General features: G+C 37.7%; 1 protein-coding gene across 43 annotated transcripts in view; it reads left to right on the forward strand.

Annotated features, from left to right (window-relative positions):
• Positions 1-12,219, forward strand: part of LOC106869699 (E3 ubiquitin-protein ligase MYCBP2) — a 185,766-nt gene extending 173,547 nt beyond the window's left edge. For all 43 annotated transcript variants that reach the window (XM_089361720.1, XM_089361741.1, XM_089361724.1 and 40 more), the window contains 10 exons: positions 14-121; positions 1,229-1,357; positions 2,424-2,550; positions 2,969-3,078; positions 4,233-4,424; positions 6,013-6,120; positions 7,032-7,241; positions 8,321-8,428; positions 9,272-9,437; positions 9,838-12,219. In XM_089361720.1, coding sequence (XP_089217846.1) covers positions 14-121; positions 1,229-1,357; positions 2,424-2,550; positions 2,969-3,078; positions 4,233-4,424; positions 6,013-6,120; positions 7,032-7,241; positions 8,321-8,428; positions 9,272-9,437; positions 9,838-9,953 — 1,374 coding nt within the window. In that variant the 3' untranslated portion in view covers positions 9,954-12,219. The remainder of the gene's footprint in view (positions 1-13; positions 122-1,228; positions 1,358-2,423; positions 2,551-2,968; positions 3,079-4,232; positions 4,425-6,012; positions 6,121-7,031; positions 7,242-8,320; positions 8,429-9,271; positions 9,438-9,837) is intronic.
• Positions 12,220-14,538: the final 2,319 nt, after the last annotated feature.

Raw genomic sequence — 14,538 nt, forward strand, 5'->3', positions numbered from 1 at the left:
TTTCTCTCCACAGCTATGGTTAGCCTTAGCATCTCTGTGTGTCCTTGACCAAGACCATGTTGAACGTTTGTCATCTGGAGAATGGCGCAGCAGTCCTGATAATCAACGTGGCCCACCCCGTGTAAGTATATGTGGCTCATTTTGTTTTCTTTGCTTTTTGTTTCATTTCTTTTGTATGTATGCATATGTCATCAGCAGCATTATTGTTGAATGTCCGTTTTCCCTGCTGGTATGGGCTGGACAATTTGACAGGATCCAGCGAGCTGCATGGCTGCACTGAGTTCCAATGTCAGCTTTGGCATAATTTCTACAGCTGGATGCTCTTCCTAATGCCAACCACTTTTCAGTGCGCCACCACCACTAGTGAAGCCGCTTAGTAACTTGCAACAGAAGAAAAAGACAAGAATAGGAAAGAGCTCACCCGACTTAGCTAAGGGAGTATTTGAAAGGGAAATGTTTATATAAGTATATATGCATACACTTTCGTACATGTGTGTGCATGTATATGTGTATGTGTTTTTGCTGTGTTAGATGTATAATTTCAACATACATGCACAACAGGAAAGGAACTGAGAGGAGAGAGGAAGGAAGGAAGGCATCAGAGAAATCAGCTGTAGTACAAGAGAGAAGACTGCATTGGTACGGATGTGTGATGTTGCCTGAAGGATTACAGTTGAGCGAGAAAGAGTCTGATGAACTAACTGGAAGAAGCAGCGAAAGTTGATCTTGGGATGCTCAGCTTGACCAAAGAGATAAAGGTCTGCAAGAAGTGAGATAGCATAATGGAGCAAATGTAGCAGATGATGCCAACATGAAAGAAATGGAAGAAAGAGGATAGTGTGTGTGTGTGTGTGTGTGTGTATTTGTATTTTTCTGTACATACATACTTGCTGTCATGGCCAAAAGTTTGGAACATAGGTCTGAGAACTAGAATTGAATCATTGGATCAATTATTAGGTAAGTATATCTCTACGTTGCATATATTTGAATAGAATTATATTTGGGTATAACAGTTTTAATTTTTTTTAAATGTTCTAAACTTTTGGCCACGACTACACACACACATACCTATGCACATACACACACATGACTGCATGAAGGGCATCTTGTAAAAAAGTTGCCTCAACAGATTCCGCCTGACCCATGCAAGCGCAGAAAAGTAGGCGTCAAAATGATGACGTGTAAATATCTGTTTCTATATATTATGTCTACTTTCTGTCTGTTTCAGCCTACCTGTGATAACCATGATGATGGGGAAACCCCTGCCATCATACTTTGTAATATGTGTGGAAACTTGTGCGCCGATTGTAACCGTTTTCTCCATCTCCACCGAAGAACGAGGGCTCACCAGAGACAGGTAAACCTCCTTTCATTGATTGGTCGAAAGGCAATGAGCTTGGCAAACTCATTAGCATGCCAGGCAAAATGCTGAACAGTAATTTCATCTGTCTTTATGTTCTAAGTTCAAATTCTGCCAAATTTACTTTACCTTTCATCCTTTAGGGGTCAATAAAATAAAGTACCAGTTGACCACTGGGGACGATTTAATTATCTTAACCCACTCCCCTTATAATTGCTGGCCTTGTGGCAGAATTGGAAAGAACTGATTGCTTGATTGAGTGATTGATTGATCTGATTGTTGGCTGGAATCACCAACTGTATTTTTTCTTTTTTATTTATTTATTTATTTTTTTTAACTTGGTGGGTCTGGAGGAAAAAGCAATGCTGAAAGTTTCCACAGGCCTTCATAGACTGTTGCGACCGATGTTCTTAATGTTTTTCTGGAAACTTGCAAGTAAAGATGTGGGCAGGTAGGAATTTCCAAAGGACTGGCATTCTGAAAAGAAAGGACTAAGCATAAGGATTAACTTTGGACCTGGGGTTTGGGCACAAGTTTACTGAGAGGAGGTCAGAAAGACATGTTTCACCAGACACATGATGAAAGGTTAAATCTGTTTGACTGGACCTATGATGAAAGACATTCCTGTTGTAGCTACCCTGTCATTTTGTATATGTATGTTAACAATGTTCAGTGTATCTTAAACTGCTGGGGTGTGATTTAAGTAAGATTAGGCTACTATTTCTAGCAAACTGTGTAAATGCATGGAGGCTGTATATGTTTTTTTTTTACCTGGAGTCAGACCTGATCTGGCAAACTTCTGATTCTAAAATATTCCAGTTATGACTATCTCATCATAATGGTGATATATTTGTGATAAACGTGATAGTGGTTGTAGTGACAGAAGTTTGATGATGATTGTTAACACAGTTCTACTTATGATGGTGATAACTTTTATGCAACTATCAGGAGAAGAAGTTAGGGATATCGCAGCCGATTCTCTCACCCCATCCATCTTTATTACTTACAATGTATCGAGACTGAAGATTGGCATCTTTTTTTGTTTTTTGTCCATTATGTACAGGTGTTCAAAGAGGAAGAGGAGGCTATCAAGGTTGACCTGCATGAAGGATGTGGCAGAATGAAGCTGTTTTGGCTGATGCTGTTGGCTGATTCCAAATCTTTGAAAGCCATGGTTGAATTCCGAGAAGGTAGATATCTTTTAGAAATCTCTCTCTCTCGTTTATTCACACATATGTGAAACATTTATCGTTATGAGGGAGTAAATGCCCTTGATTGATCTCATCAAAAATTTAGCATTTTTCTAGTAATCAAATACAGCAACATTTTAGCCCTGAGGCATTTTCAGTTTCCGCAATTTTTTATTTTCACTCCACCCTACTGTGGAGATTCTATGTCATTCAAACAACCTTATCCAGTGTGTCCTGTTATGAGATGGTAGATTCTGACTGGAAAGATATTTGGCTGTTTTAACTAGCTGGTTGGGTGAGCAAGTAGAAGAGCCTCCTTTCCCTTGCTTGTGTAAAGACAGCTGTCAGTTACCATTTTTCTTATAGACACACCACATACCAGTTTTCACTCTATCCACTCCGCTTTTTTTTTTTTCAGGAAAAGTTGGTGCCACTCCTGCAGGTTCTGGAACTTGTCGTTTCTGTGGAACATCCAGTAATAACGGCCTCCTTGCCATCGGTAACGTCTGTTCAGATGCTGAATGCCAGGTGATTACAGTTTTCTCTGGAATCTCTCTCTATTCATTAGTTCTTTCTCTTTTGATATTTCTATTTTTGTATGTGTGTATATTTAAATGACAGCAGGTGCACATGTATTTGTGTGTAGCTATGTATCTATGTACGTATGTAAGCAGACATGCCTGCCTGCCAGTCCCTGCACATTATTGCTAGAGAGTCATTGACCTTATACTAGTTTCAGCCATCCTTTTGATGGAGTTTGTATTATTTTGCTGAATTTCTAACACCTCTCCTCATCAGAGGTGTTCACACATCATGAGTTATTGTCACCATGAGGTTCCTGGGTGGCGGTCTTAATCTATTACCCAGTTCAACACTATAACCTGACCCTGAGGTGCCTTTAGCAGGGTCTAGTTTGTTGTAAGTATTAAGACCAGGTTTCTAGCTTTAGATGCCAACTTTCTTACTATCCATCAGTTCCAGAATGCTGCCCTTCTAATTAAACTACTAAAAGTACCCAAAATAATTACCTAAAAGGCTTGCATGTTACTGATTGAAATAGTTGTGACATTCATGATGTTTCTGTCATGTATTATAATGATAACGATAATGGATTATGGTAATTTGAGTTGTCTAAATGGTTGTAACACTGCTTAATAATTGTTTCACAGGGCCAGTAATTTTTCTGAGCAAGGGTTTAATCAGTATGATCTGCCCTAGTGTTTGATACGTACTTTGTTTTATCAACCCTGAAAGAAGTTGACCTTAATGGAATTTGAGACAAAATGTACGGTGTAATATAACTGAATACTATAGGGCACTTTGTTTGATGTTCTAATGATTCTTCCAATCCGTTGCTCTTGAAAAGGACTTCAGGAGTATGCAGAAACCCAGAATTGGGTGAAGGAATATTAGATCTTCAGTTAAATATGCTATTTGCTGAACCTATTTTGGTCATCTGTTAATAATTCCAATTTTGGCACAAGCTCAGCAATTTTGGTGGGAGGGTCAATCGATTGTATTGACCCTAAAAGGATGGAAACCAAACTCAACCTCAGCAGAATTTGAATTCTGAACCTACAGAATCAGAAGATATGCTATTAAGCCTTTTCTTTGATACTCCACCGATTCTGCCAGATTATCTGTTAATGTAAATGAGAGGTTGTGTTATTTTGCTGTCGTAGGAACATGGTCGCAATGCCTGTACAAAGACCCTTCCCTGTGGTCACACCTGTGGAGGGATAAAGAATGAAGAGAGCTGCCTGCCTTGCTTAAACCGGTGCCCTGCCCCCAACCAACAGATGCTCAAACAAGATGCTGACGATATGTGTATGATTTGTTTTACTGAGGCCCTTTCTGCTGCTCCAGCTTTGCAGGTAAGTGAACTACAAATCTCTCTCTCTGTAATGTTTCTTGTTGTTGTCTTTCCTTCTCTCTGTAAACAATGGCTCTCTCTTTTTAAACTGCATTTGGCTCATTCTAGAGTTTAAAGTTAAAAAAAAAAAAAAAAAAGCAAGGCTGTGATATCCCTTGTTAACAGCTAATTGGAACCAGTAAAAGCTTTTACTTTTGTCTGTTTCAAAATTTTTAATCTGTTGGGTTATTAAGATAAGAGAAGCATCAATCAAATCACTTCGTAAATTAAAATGGTTTTTGGTTTTGCATCTAGTGAAAATTATTTGCTGAAAGTCATTAATGGTCGCCTGTAATGTACAGCAAATATAGTTATATAACAGTTTGTATGTGTGTATGTAAGCACTTTAAATGCAAAGACTTCTGTATTAGACAAGAAGGAGAAAAGCAAAGATTTTTCAATACAGAAAGTAGAATATCAAAATATATTTATAAAGCTGAAAGTTCAAATTGGATTTTATGTCTCTGATAGCCAAACACTGTCTGAACAAATATATACATTGCAGTTATGGCCAGTGCCACCTGACTGGCACCTGTGCTGGTAGTATGTAAGAAGTACCATTTGAGTGTGGGTTGATGCTAGTGCCGCCTGACTGGCTCCCTGTGGTGGTGGGATGTAAAAAGCACTATCCAAACATGGTTGATGCCAGTACCCACTGACTGGCTCCCATGCCCATGGCATGTAAAAAGCAACCACTACACTCTGAGTGGTTGGCATTTGGAAGGGCATCCAGCTGTAGAAACCTTGCCAGATCAGATTGGAGCCTTGTGAAGCCTACTGGCATGCCCGTCCTCAGTCAAACCATCCAGCCCATACCCGCACGGAAAGCGGATGTTAAACGATGATGATGATATACACAGGGGTTTCATGGTGATGATATACATATACAGACATATATATCTGCCTTTCTACCTTCTTCCTATGTCATCTTCAGGGGGCTTCTTCCACTTAGAATGTTTGATTATTCTTTATACACATAAATATTGCCTTACATCAATTACATATATAATTCTTTTAGACTCCTTGCAATCCCACTGTACTTTGTGTATAGGTTTGTTTGCAATGGGTAAACAAACTATTATTGTACTGGTGTCATGAATAAAATCCAATCAGTAATGTTTGAAACTGTTCACCTATTGATGGTTATTTATTGATCATGAAAACTAGTAATTGCTTCTAGCAACTGATTAATGACATGGAGGCGATGACAAGTGACTGAGACCTTTGGCGATATGCTGTACTTGAGAAGACTCATCAAGCCAAATGAAATCATAGTTGTGGCTGATGCCAGTCACATAAATGGCACGTAAAAAGTAACCATTACACTCTTGGAGTGGTTGGTGTTAGGAAGGGCATCCAGCCAGAGACCATGCCATATCAGACTGGAACTTGGTGCAGCTCTCTGGCTTATCAGTTCTAGTCAAACCGTCTAACCCATGTTAGCATGGAAAGCAGACACTAAATGATTATGATATATTGTTTTCTTTCTGTCTTAATGTTTTCAGTTGTTGCGGTTAATCTCTTATTCCTACATTCTCTTATCATTACAGTTAAAATGTGCTCATGTATTCCACTTGCACTGTACGAAGAACGTCCTCATCCGAAAGTGGGTTGGACCACGAATCACATTTGGATTCTCACTGTGTCCTATTTGCAAAGTAAGTAACTCAGTCCGACAGACATGGATCAGTGCAATAACTGTGTCATTGGAAAAAACGTAATTTCATTCTCTGGTTAAGTAGGGGTTATTTTTACTTTCTGTATAATTTTCTTCTTACTGCAGTGTGGAAGGTGTTTATAAGCCATTTAAATTAAAATGCCAAACCCGTTAGATTCACTTCAACATGTAAATTTAATTTGTCAAAATATTTGAGATGCAGCACAGAATTTTGTTCAGTGAACAGGTTGCGGTCTCAAAGCGTCGAAAATATTTTGACAAATTAAATTTAAATGTTGAAGTGAATCTAACGGTTTTTGTGTGTTTCTTAAATGGCTTATAAACACTTTCCACACTGCAATTGTTTTCGTTCCAGCACACAATCTCAGATCAGGTCACTTGCTATGCAAGTACATCTCCGTAATTTCTTCTTACTGTTTAAATAAGAAATACTCCATTCCTTAAGTTCTGTTAGGCCGAGATGTCCTGGGGCTAAACAACAATGACAAATACACGATCCTATCCCAGCAAACATAGAAAAAAAAATTTTTTTGCATCTCATATCATTTGCTATCAGTCTACATCCTCTCATATTTGCTACCCACTATAGCCACCCCTACAAACCTCTGACATTCTTCTCCATCACTGTACATCTCTCTCCCCCTTTCTTGTCCTCTCCACTCTCCCACCTCATGCATCATCTTCCTATTTTCTTATCTATATACTGGCGTTTGCTACTAATTTCACCTTTCCTCTGCTGCCACTTATCGTCACCTCCTTTCTGAGCCACTCCTATATTTCTCACCTGACCTGTACTGATATTTACCATCCACCAAATACATTAATCTACCAATCAGCCAATTCATGGTTTTAATTTTTACTTTTAACCGAATCTTTTCCTCACCACCGTAGGATACCATCAACCATCCTGTGTTGAAAGATCTGCTGGCACCAATCCGAGAACTTTATGAAGATGTACGGCGGAAAGCCTTGATGAGGCTTGAATATGAAGGATTACACAAAGCTGAAGCTATTACAACTCCAGGTGCTCGTTATTTCAATGATCCAGCCAGCTTTGCTATGGAACGCTACGCCTACTATGTATGTTATAAATGTGGCAAGGTAAGTCCAATAACGTTTTCTCTTTTATATATGTTTCCTTGGTTAAATCTCCACCAGGATCTAGTCAATAAGGTTATTGGGATTACTAGGTGAAAAAGAAAAAGGGAAAAGACAAAAGATTGTTAATGCTGATGAAGCAAGACTAAGACTGAAACATGTCCATTATTGTCCCTTGTCTCTGAAACAAAGATCAGTGTGGCTTATATTTCTAAGTATGTTATTTCAACCACAACAATTTAATATCAACTGAAGAATAGCTCATGTTTATGTCTGATGAAGGCTAGTAAGTTGAAACTTTGAAGTCATTATCCTCCTTTTTCTTGTAAAAGTTTCATAAATTTTATACATATATATGTATATACTAGCTGAGGTATCCAGTAATAGATTACTGTCAATAAGATGTCTGTTTATAGCCACAAAATATTTTTTGTCAAATTTCCACACTGTTCAAAATTTAAAATCAATATTTATGGGTAGGACCAATTTGACGAAAAAATGAGCAGAGTTTGGTAGCAAACCTGTGTCATCGACATTTTTGTGCATGTGTGTAAAATGGCGAAATTTTACGCTTTGGGGCAGATTTTGTCAAATTGATGTCAAGATGGCTAGTGCGCAAAATGCTTAAATTTTGCTTGAGAAATAGAATGCTTTTACGTAATCAAAACCTGAAATGCTGTGGAATTAAAACAACAAATTGAAATAATAAGTTTTAGCAAATGAAAACGATTTGCATTGAAATGAAGAATTAGCAAATGCTAAATAGATTACCGTTAACAAGCTGTCTGTTTATACCCATGAAACATTTTCCATCAAATTGGTGTCATGCTGGCTAGTGCGGAAAATGTTGAAATTTTATGATTTTTGAAAAATCAATGCTGATTAAAAATCGATTTTTAAAAAAATTCCAAGGGCATAAGTGACTCCATGGGCATAAGCCCCCCATAGGTGTCAAGTTTCATCAAGGTCTGTTGGATAGTCTTGGAGGAGTTAAAGTAACAAATTCACAAACTTGCCATTTATTATTATAGATATATATAATGTAAATATTGATGGGTTTTTTTCTTTTTGTTATATCTCAGGCTTACTATGGTGGAGAAGCACGCTGTGATGAACAAGCTGGTGCTGTTGATGACTACGACCCCACAGAACTGGTATGTGGGGCCTGTTCAGATGTGTCCAGAGCTCAGGTGGGTCCTTTTTATAATTATGTTTGTTTGTTTGTTTTTGTTTTGATACCTAAATTCTACTGAAACAGCTATTGAATCAATCAACTATAGAGCCTATGGGCAGTTGCTCAATTTCTTAACTTCGTGGCACTAGCAACTAAATATCCCTCAAGAAAAACTTCCTTCCTCCCTTCAGTCTCAGATACCCCTGAAAAAGGGCCATGGATGCTGTTCTTCTTCCTCTTCGTTTCACTCAGCCATAAAATAAGTCACAGCCTGCTGGTCTTAGTTCTGAATGCTCTGTTTGATTAAAAGACAGGATGGCCATGGTTGAATATCTCAAACCATACTGTTTTATCAGAGCTGACCTGGGTGGGGCTAAACATCAACCCACCAAACAGCTTTTAAAGGGGAATCTATAGAAAGGTACTGATGCCAACCTTTCTGATCTCCCTACTATATGCTGTTATACACTAGCTGTATACCACTGTTATTATTGCTATCACCACCACTACTATTTATACAACCACTGACACAACAACAACCACCACCACAACTATCGCTACCACTTCCACTACATTTATTACTGTCTACTATCTGCCAGGCAAAGTGCTTAGCAGCATTTCGTCTGTCTTTACGTTTTGAGAGCAGATTCTGCCGAGGTCAACTTAGCTTTCATCCTTTCAGAGTTGATGAAATAAGTACTGGTTGATCACTGGGGTCGATGTAATCGACTTAACCCCACCCCCAAAATTGCTGGCTTTGTGCTAAAATTTGAAACCAATATTACTACCACTCATTCTGCTATTTATACACTCACCACCATTTTACCACTCACCCCCGCTTCTCTATTCCTTCTTTCAGCTATGTCCGAAACATGGAACTGATTTTCTAGAATACAAATGTCGATATTGCTGTTCTGTTGCTGTATTTTTCTGTTTTGGAACGACTCATTTCTGCAATACCTGTCACGATGATTTCCAAAGAGTTACCAACATTCCGAAAGCTGATTTACCAAGATGTCCTGCTGGTAGGTTAAACTACAGTACCACCACCATCACCACCACTACTACTATTTTTACTACTACTGCATATATTGTTTTATGTTTCATTAAATTTTTGTTTGCTATTAGTCTCAGCATTATCATTCTTACCACTATCAGAATCACCACCACTGCCTCCATAATCATCACAACCATGATTATCTCCACCACCACCATCACTCAACCACTTTAATCATTAGCAACAGCATGACGAAGTTGTGACATGTACCATCACCACCACAACCACTACCACCACCACCACTACTACTACAATCAGCACCGCTGTAGCCTTCACCACCACCCAATCATCACTCCCCCACCCCCCGTGTTTTGCTACCATTTCTCCTACCCTGACCTTTTTCTTTTCTTTTCTCTCTATCATTGCAGGTCCAAAAGCTCAAGCAATGGAGGCAGATGAGTGTCCTTTAAATGTCCAGCATCCACCAACAGGGGAAGAATTTGCTCTTGGCTGTGGTGTCTGTCGGAACGCTCATACATTTTGAAGACCTTCACCCAACCAGCCACAACACCAACACCCAACACCACCATCACCTCCGTGCAACTTAGCTGTGTAATAACCCCTCCCCCTCATCATCGCTCCCCCCCCTCTCTCTTCCTTCCACTTGGCTCCACTCATATTGTAATGCCACACTCTTTCTATATAACGTTATGAAAGCAGTTGTTAGAGCCCCGGGCAAATTGCAGCATGGTATTTAGTGACACCACTTGACTTTTTGAGTTCAAATCCTGTCAAGGTCTCTGTTGTCTTTCATTCTTCTGAGGCTACAAATTCAACTGTCCCCTCCTCCTAAAGTTTGAGGTTCTGTGCTTATAATAGAAAGTATTGTTATTATTATTATTAATGAGTGAGAGAGCAGTGCATGCCATCAAAGTGACACTGGGGTTAAATATACGTTGCCCAGTATACCCATCTGATAAGGGTACACCAGGCACGTGCATCACAACCATATGTGCATGACATGGTGACTTAGTATTATTATTATTATCATTATTACTGGTAGGTGATTGGCACAATTGTTAGTGGCAGACTAATTAACTAATTTCTGTATCTAGTTACTTTGTTGTAGGTTTTGAGTTCTAATCCTCCTGCTGGAGTCAGTTTTTGTAGTTTATTCTTCTCATTAATAAATTGCGAGCAAATTCTAAAGTAGAAGAAGGCTGGGTGGGGGAGGCCATTGAGATCAATTTAATCCCTCTTCCCCACTAAATTATCTGCACTTGTAACTATAATAGAGATAATTATTGTTATTAAATTAACGAACTGTCAGAATTCTTAACACGTTGGACAAAATATTCAGGGCCATTTCTTCTGGCTTTTATTGCCTGAGGTCTATTTTCCCCTTTCATCCGTTCAGGATTGATAAAATAAGTACCAGTTAAACACTGGGATCAGTATAATCAGCTTACTCCCTCTGTTAAAGTTGCTGGCCTTGTGCCAAAGTTTGAAAGAATTATTATTACTATTAATAATAATAATATTGTTGTTGTTATTAATATTACTGTTGTTAGATGCTTAGTGAGTTGGGAGAATTTTTGGAGTGGTGAGAAACAAAAAAAAAATATTTTATGGTATTTGTTCTGACTCCAGTTCAATTTCTGCAGGAGCTAACTTTGCTTTTGCCCGACCACCAAGGGCTGATAAAATAAAAGCACCAGTCATTTACTGTTGTCGGGGGTTGATGGATTCAACCAACCCTTTACCATCAAGATTCCTGGCTTTGTGCCAAAATCACAAACCATTATTGTTATTATTTTATTACTGTTATTAAGGCAGCGAGCTGGCTGAATCGTTAGTGTTGGAACAAAAGTACCTTGTGGTTTTTTGTTGCGGCTCTTTACTTTTTGAGTTCAAATCCAGTTAGTCAACTTTGCCTTTCATCCTTCCAGTATCAATAAAATAAAGTACCAGTCAGAAACTGGGGCTGGTGCTGTGCTATTGACTTATCCCTTCCTCTTCAAACTGCTGGTCTTGGACCTAAATTAGAAACAATTATTATTATTATTGTTACTATGGTGGTTTGATTGAATTGTTAGAACATCAGAAAAATAATACCTTGTGGTGCTTATTCTAGTTTTTTTTTTATGTTCTGCGTTCAAATCCCTTTACAGTCAACTTTGCTCTTCATCCTTTCAGGGTTGATGAAAATAAAATACCAGTCAAATACTTGGGTGTTGTGGGGGGGGGGGGGGGGGGTTGAAGGTATCAACTGACCACTGCCTCTTCCTCTGAACGTTGCTGACCTTTTGCCAAAATTAAAAACAATAATAACAATGAGATATCATTGCAGTGTGCAATGTGCAGTGATGCAGCTGTGAACTGCTTTTTATTTTGTTATTTATTTTTTTCTTAACCAAAACTGCAGAATTTGGGTTTCAACTTATTGAACAATTTTTTTTAATTAGTGGAAGAAATTGGGAGAGGGGCATAGTGAGAGGACAAGGTATTAGGGAGGGAAGAAAGGGTTAGAGGGAGAGAAGGGTTAGGGAACTGAGAGGGGTTTAGGGAGAGGCTACAAATGTTAGAGGAAAAATGTATAATCAACATTTTTTTTATTTCATTATTTATTTGAAAGACATTTTATTTCTTCTATTTTAATCTCCCCTCCACCCTTCACTCTGACCTTCCTCTTTATAGGTTGACGTTGTCAGTAGCCCCATGGTGGGATATGAAACAACAACAGCTTGTTTTAAAAATGAAAGCAAAACCAAAAGAAATAAAAACCAAAAATCCCCCCAAAAAAGGAAAAACTTGAAGTCCTGATTATGTGTGTGTGTGTCTCACATTAGCCTTCCTGGAGATTCATCTGCTGTCAGTTTACCCCCACCGCCACCCCTGTCCCACCACCAGAGGTTGATAGCAATCTGTGGAGTAGAGGAGGTACATGGATGTGGTGTGTGTGCGTGTGTGTGTGATGGTTTGGAGGTTGCTACACCATCTGCCTCATGAGACTGAAGTTTTTGAATAATAAATAAATAATTGAGATTAGATGCTCACTCACTCACACACAATCGAATATATATATATATATATATATATATATATATAATACAAATAATAAATGAGTATATGCATATATATGTACATGTATATACATACCTACATCTACCTGTATATATAGATGCATATCTGGGTACAGGACGTTGCAAACAAAACATAGACAAATGATAAACAGAGTACAGAAAACACACAGGCCACATAGAGAACATTTCCTTCATCAGCTGCCATATATATATATATATACTTACATCAATAAATATACACCTACATATATGTTTGGTGTAAACAACTGAGGTAAAAAAAAAAAGAAAAAAAAAAAGAAGTGTGTATGATTTGTTTTGCGCCTCTCATTTCTGAATTCAAGACTTCCCAAAGGGAAGTGATGATAGGCTAGGTTGCTGGAGTGAAGTCTTTGGTGGTGTAGGAATTGTATTTTCTGTTTTTTGTTTGTTGCAGCTGGTGGGTGATGAGTTGATAAAAAAAAAAAAGTAAAGCTCTATGAACATGATATGACTACACACACACACACAAGCACACGCTGGTGTGAGAGGTGTCTGAGTGCAGGTAGTGTTGTTTTCCAATGATAGTGGCTATTCTTCTGTCACAAAATTGGTTAAGTGCAAAATGTAAAAAAAAAATGAAGGAAAATAATCACACTCACACACAAATTAATGTAATATACTTACTATAATGTATGTGTTTGTGTGTGTGTGAGTACATATATATATATATATATGTATACACACACGCATATATGCATATAGACTATTGTACACTCACATAATTACCTACTGCAATATGTGTGTGAGAGGGAGAGAGAAAGAGAGAGATATATACTTACACTTGAAAAAAAAAATATACTTCTGTTATGTATGAAATGTGAATATATTTCATGAGTGCGTTTGTTCACTGTTCTCTATCATCCCACCTCTCTATCACCTTTCTTGCTATATATATATATATATATATATATATACGTACATACATTATATATATATATAGATATATATGTATATATATAAGTATTCACACACACGCATACATTTTTTTTTTTCATGTATTTATATTTTTACTCCCTTTAAAATTTTTTTAAAAAAACTTTTTTCGTCAACAACTTTCGTTTGTGTATTAATATGTATATTAGGTTTGCATGTATGTATATATATATATTTTATGTATATATATATGTATATGTATATATTAAATGTATATAGATTTGGTTATATATATATATATATCGTATTATCGTATACAATGTGATATTTCAGTTTTTTTGTTTTTTTTTTCGAATTTCAACCCTGAATAACAAACAATGAGATAAAAAAAATTATTTGTCTGGTTTTTTTTTTTTTGAATTTCATTTCGAATCACTTTTTTCTCTCTATATTTTTTTGACTTTACTCTTTCAACAATATTATGGCTGAATCATTTACATGTTAGAGAAAATGCTCTGCAACATTTCAAGTCCTACCAAGATCAACTTCGTCTTTCATATTTTCAGGTTTGATGAAATAAAATACCAGTCATTCTGGGGTTGGTGGTATTGGTTGCTCCCCACTCTCCTTAAAATTGCTCGCCTTGTACCTAAATGGCCCTGGATATGAAATGGCAACAGCACATAACCAATGAATGTGTCTATGGAAGCCTTCCTAAAGTGATTAACAAGATTAGAGAAAGATGTCTCTGCATTTCAGGTCATTGTATGCGGCACCAGGAAAATGTATCAAAACTTGTTCTCTGGGACCAACAGCATGGTACCAGCAAGCATGGGAGACATTATCTGAAATTTATTTCAGATATTTCTGATATTTATATCATCTGAAGGAGGACATAAGATTGGATCCTATTCATGAAATGAAAGTTGGGGTGATGGATCAAGTTGCTTAGCAAAACTGATTTGTTTTTGAGGACCCATGCTGAAACACACGTGCTGGTGCCATGTATGACGTGCTGGTGCCATGTATGACGTGCTGGTGCCATGTATGACGTGCTGGTGCCATGTATGACGTGCTGGTGCCATGTATGACGTGCTGGTGCCATGTATGACGTGCTGGTGCTACGTAAAGTGT

Source organism: Octopus bimaculoides, chromosome 13 (genome assembly GCF_046866305.1).
Source record: "Octopus bimaculoides isolate indiv1 chromosome 13, ASM4686630v1, whole genome shotgun sequence".
Taxonomy (NCBI): Eukaryota; Metazoa; Mollusca; class Cephalopoda; order Octopoda; family Octopodidae; genus Octopus; species Octopus bimaculoides.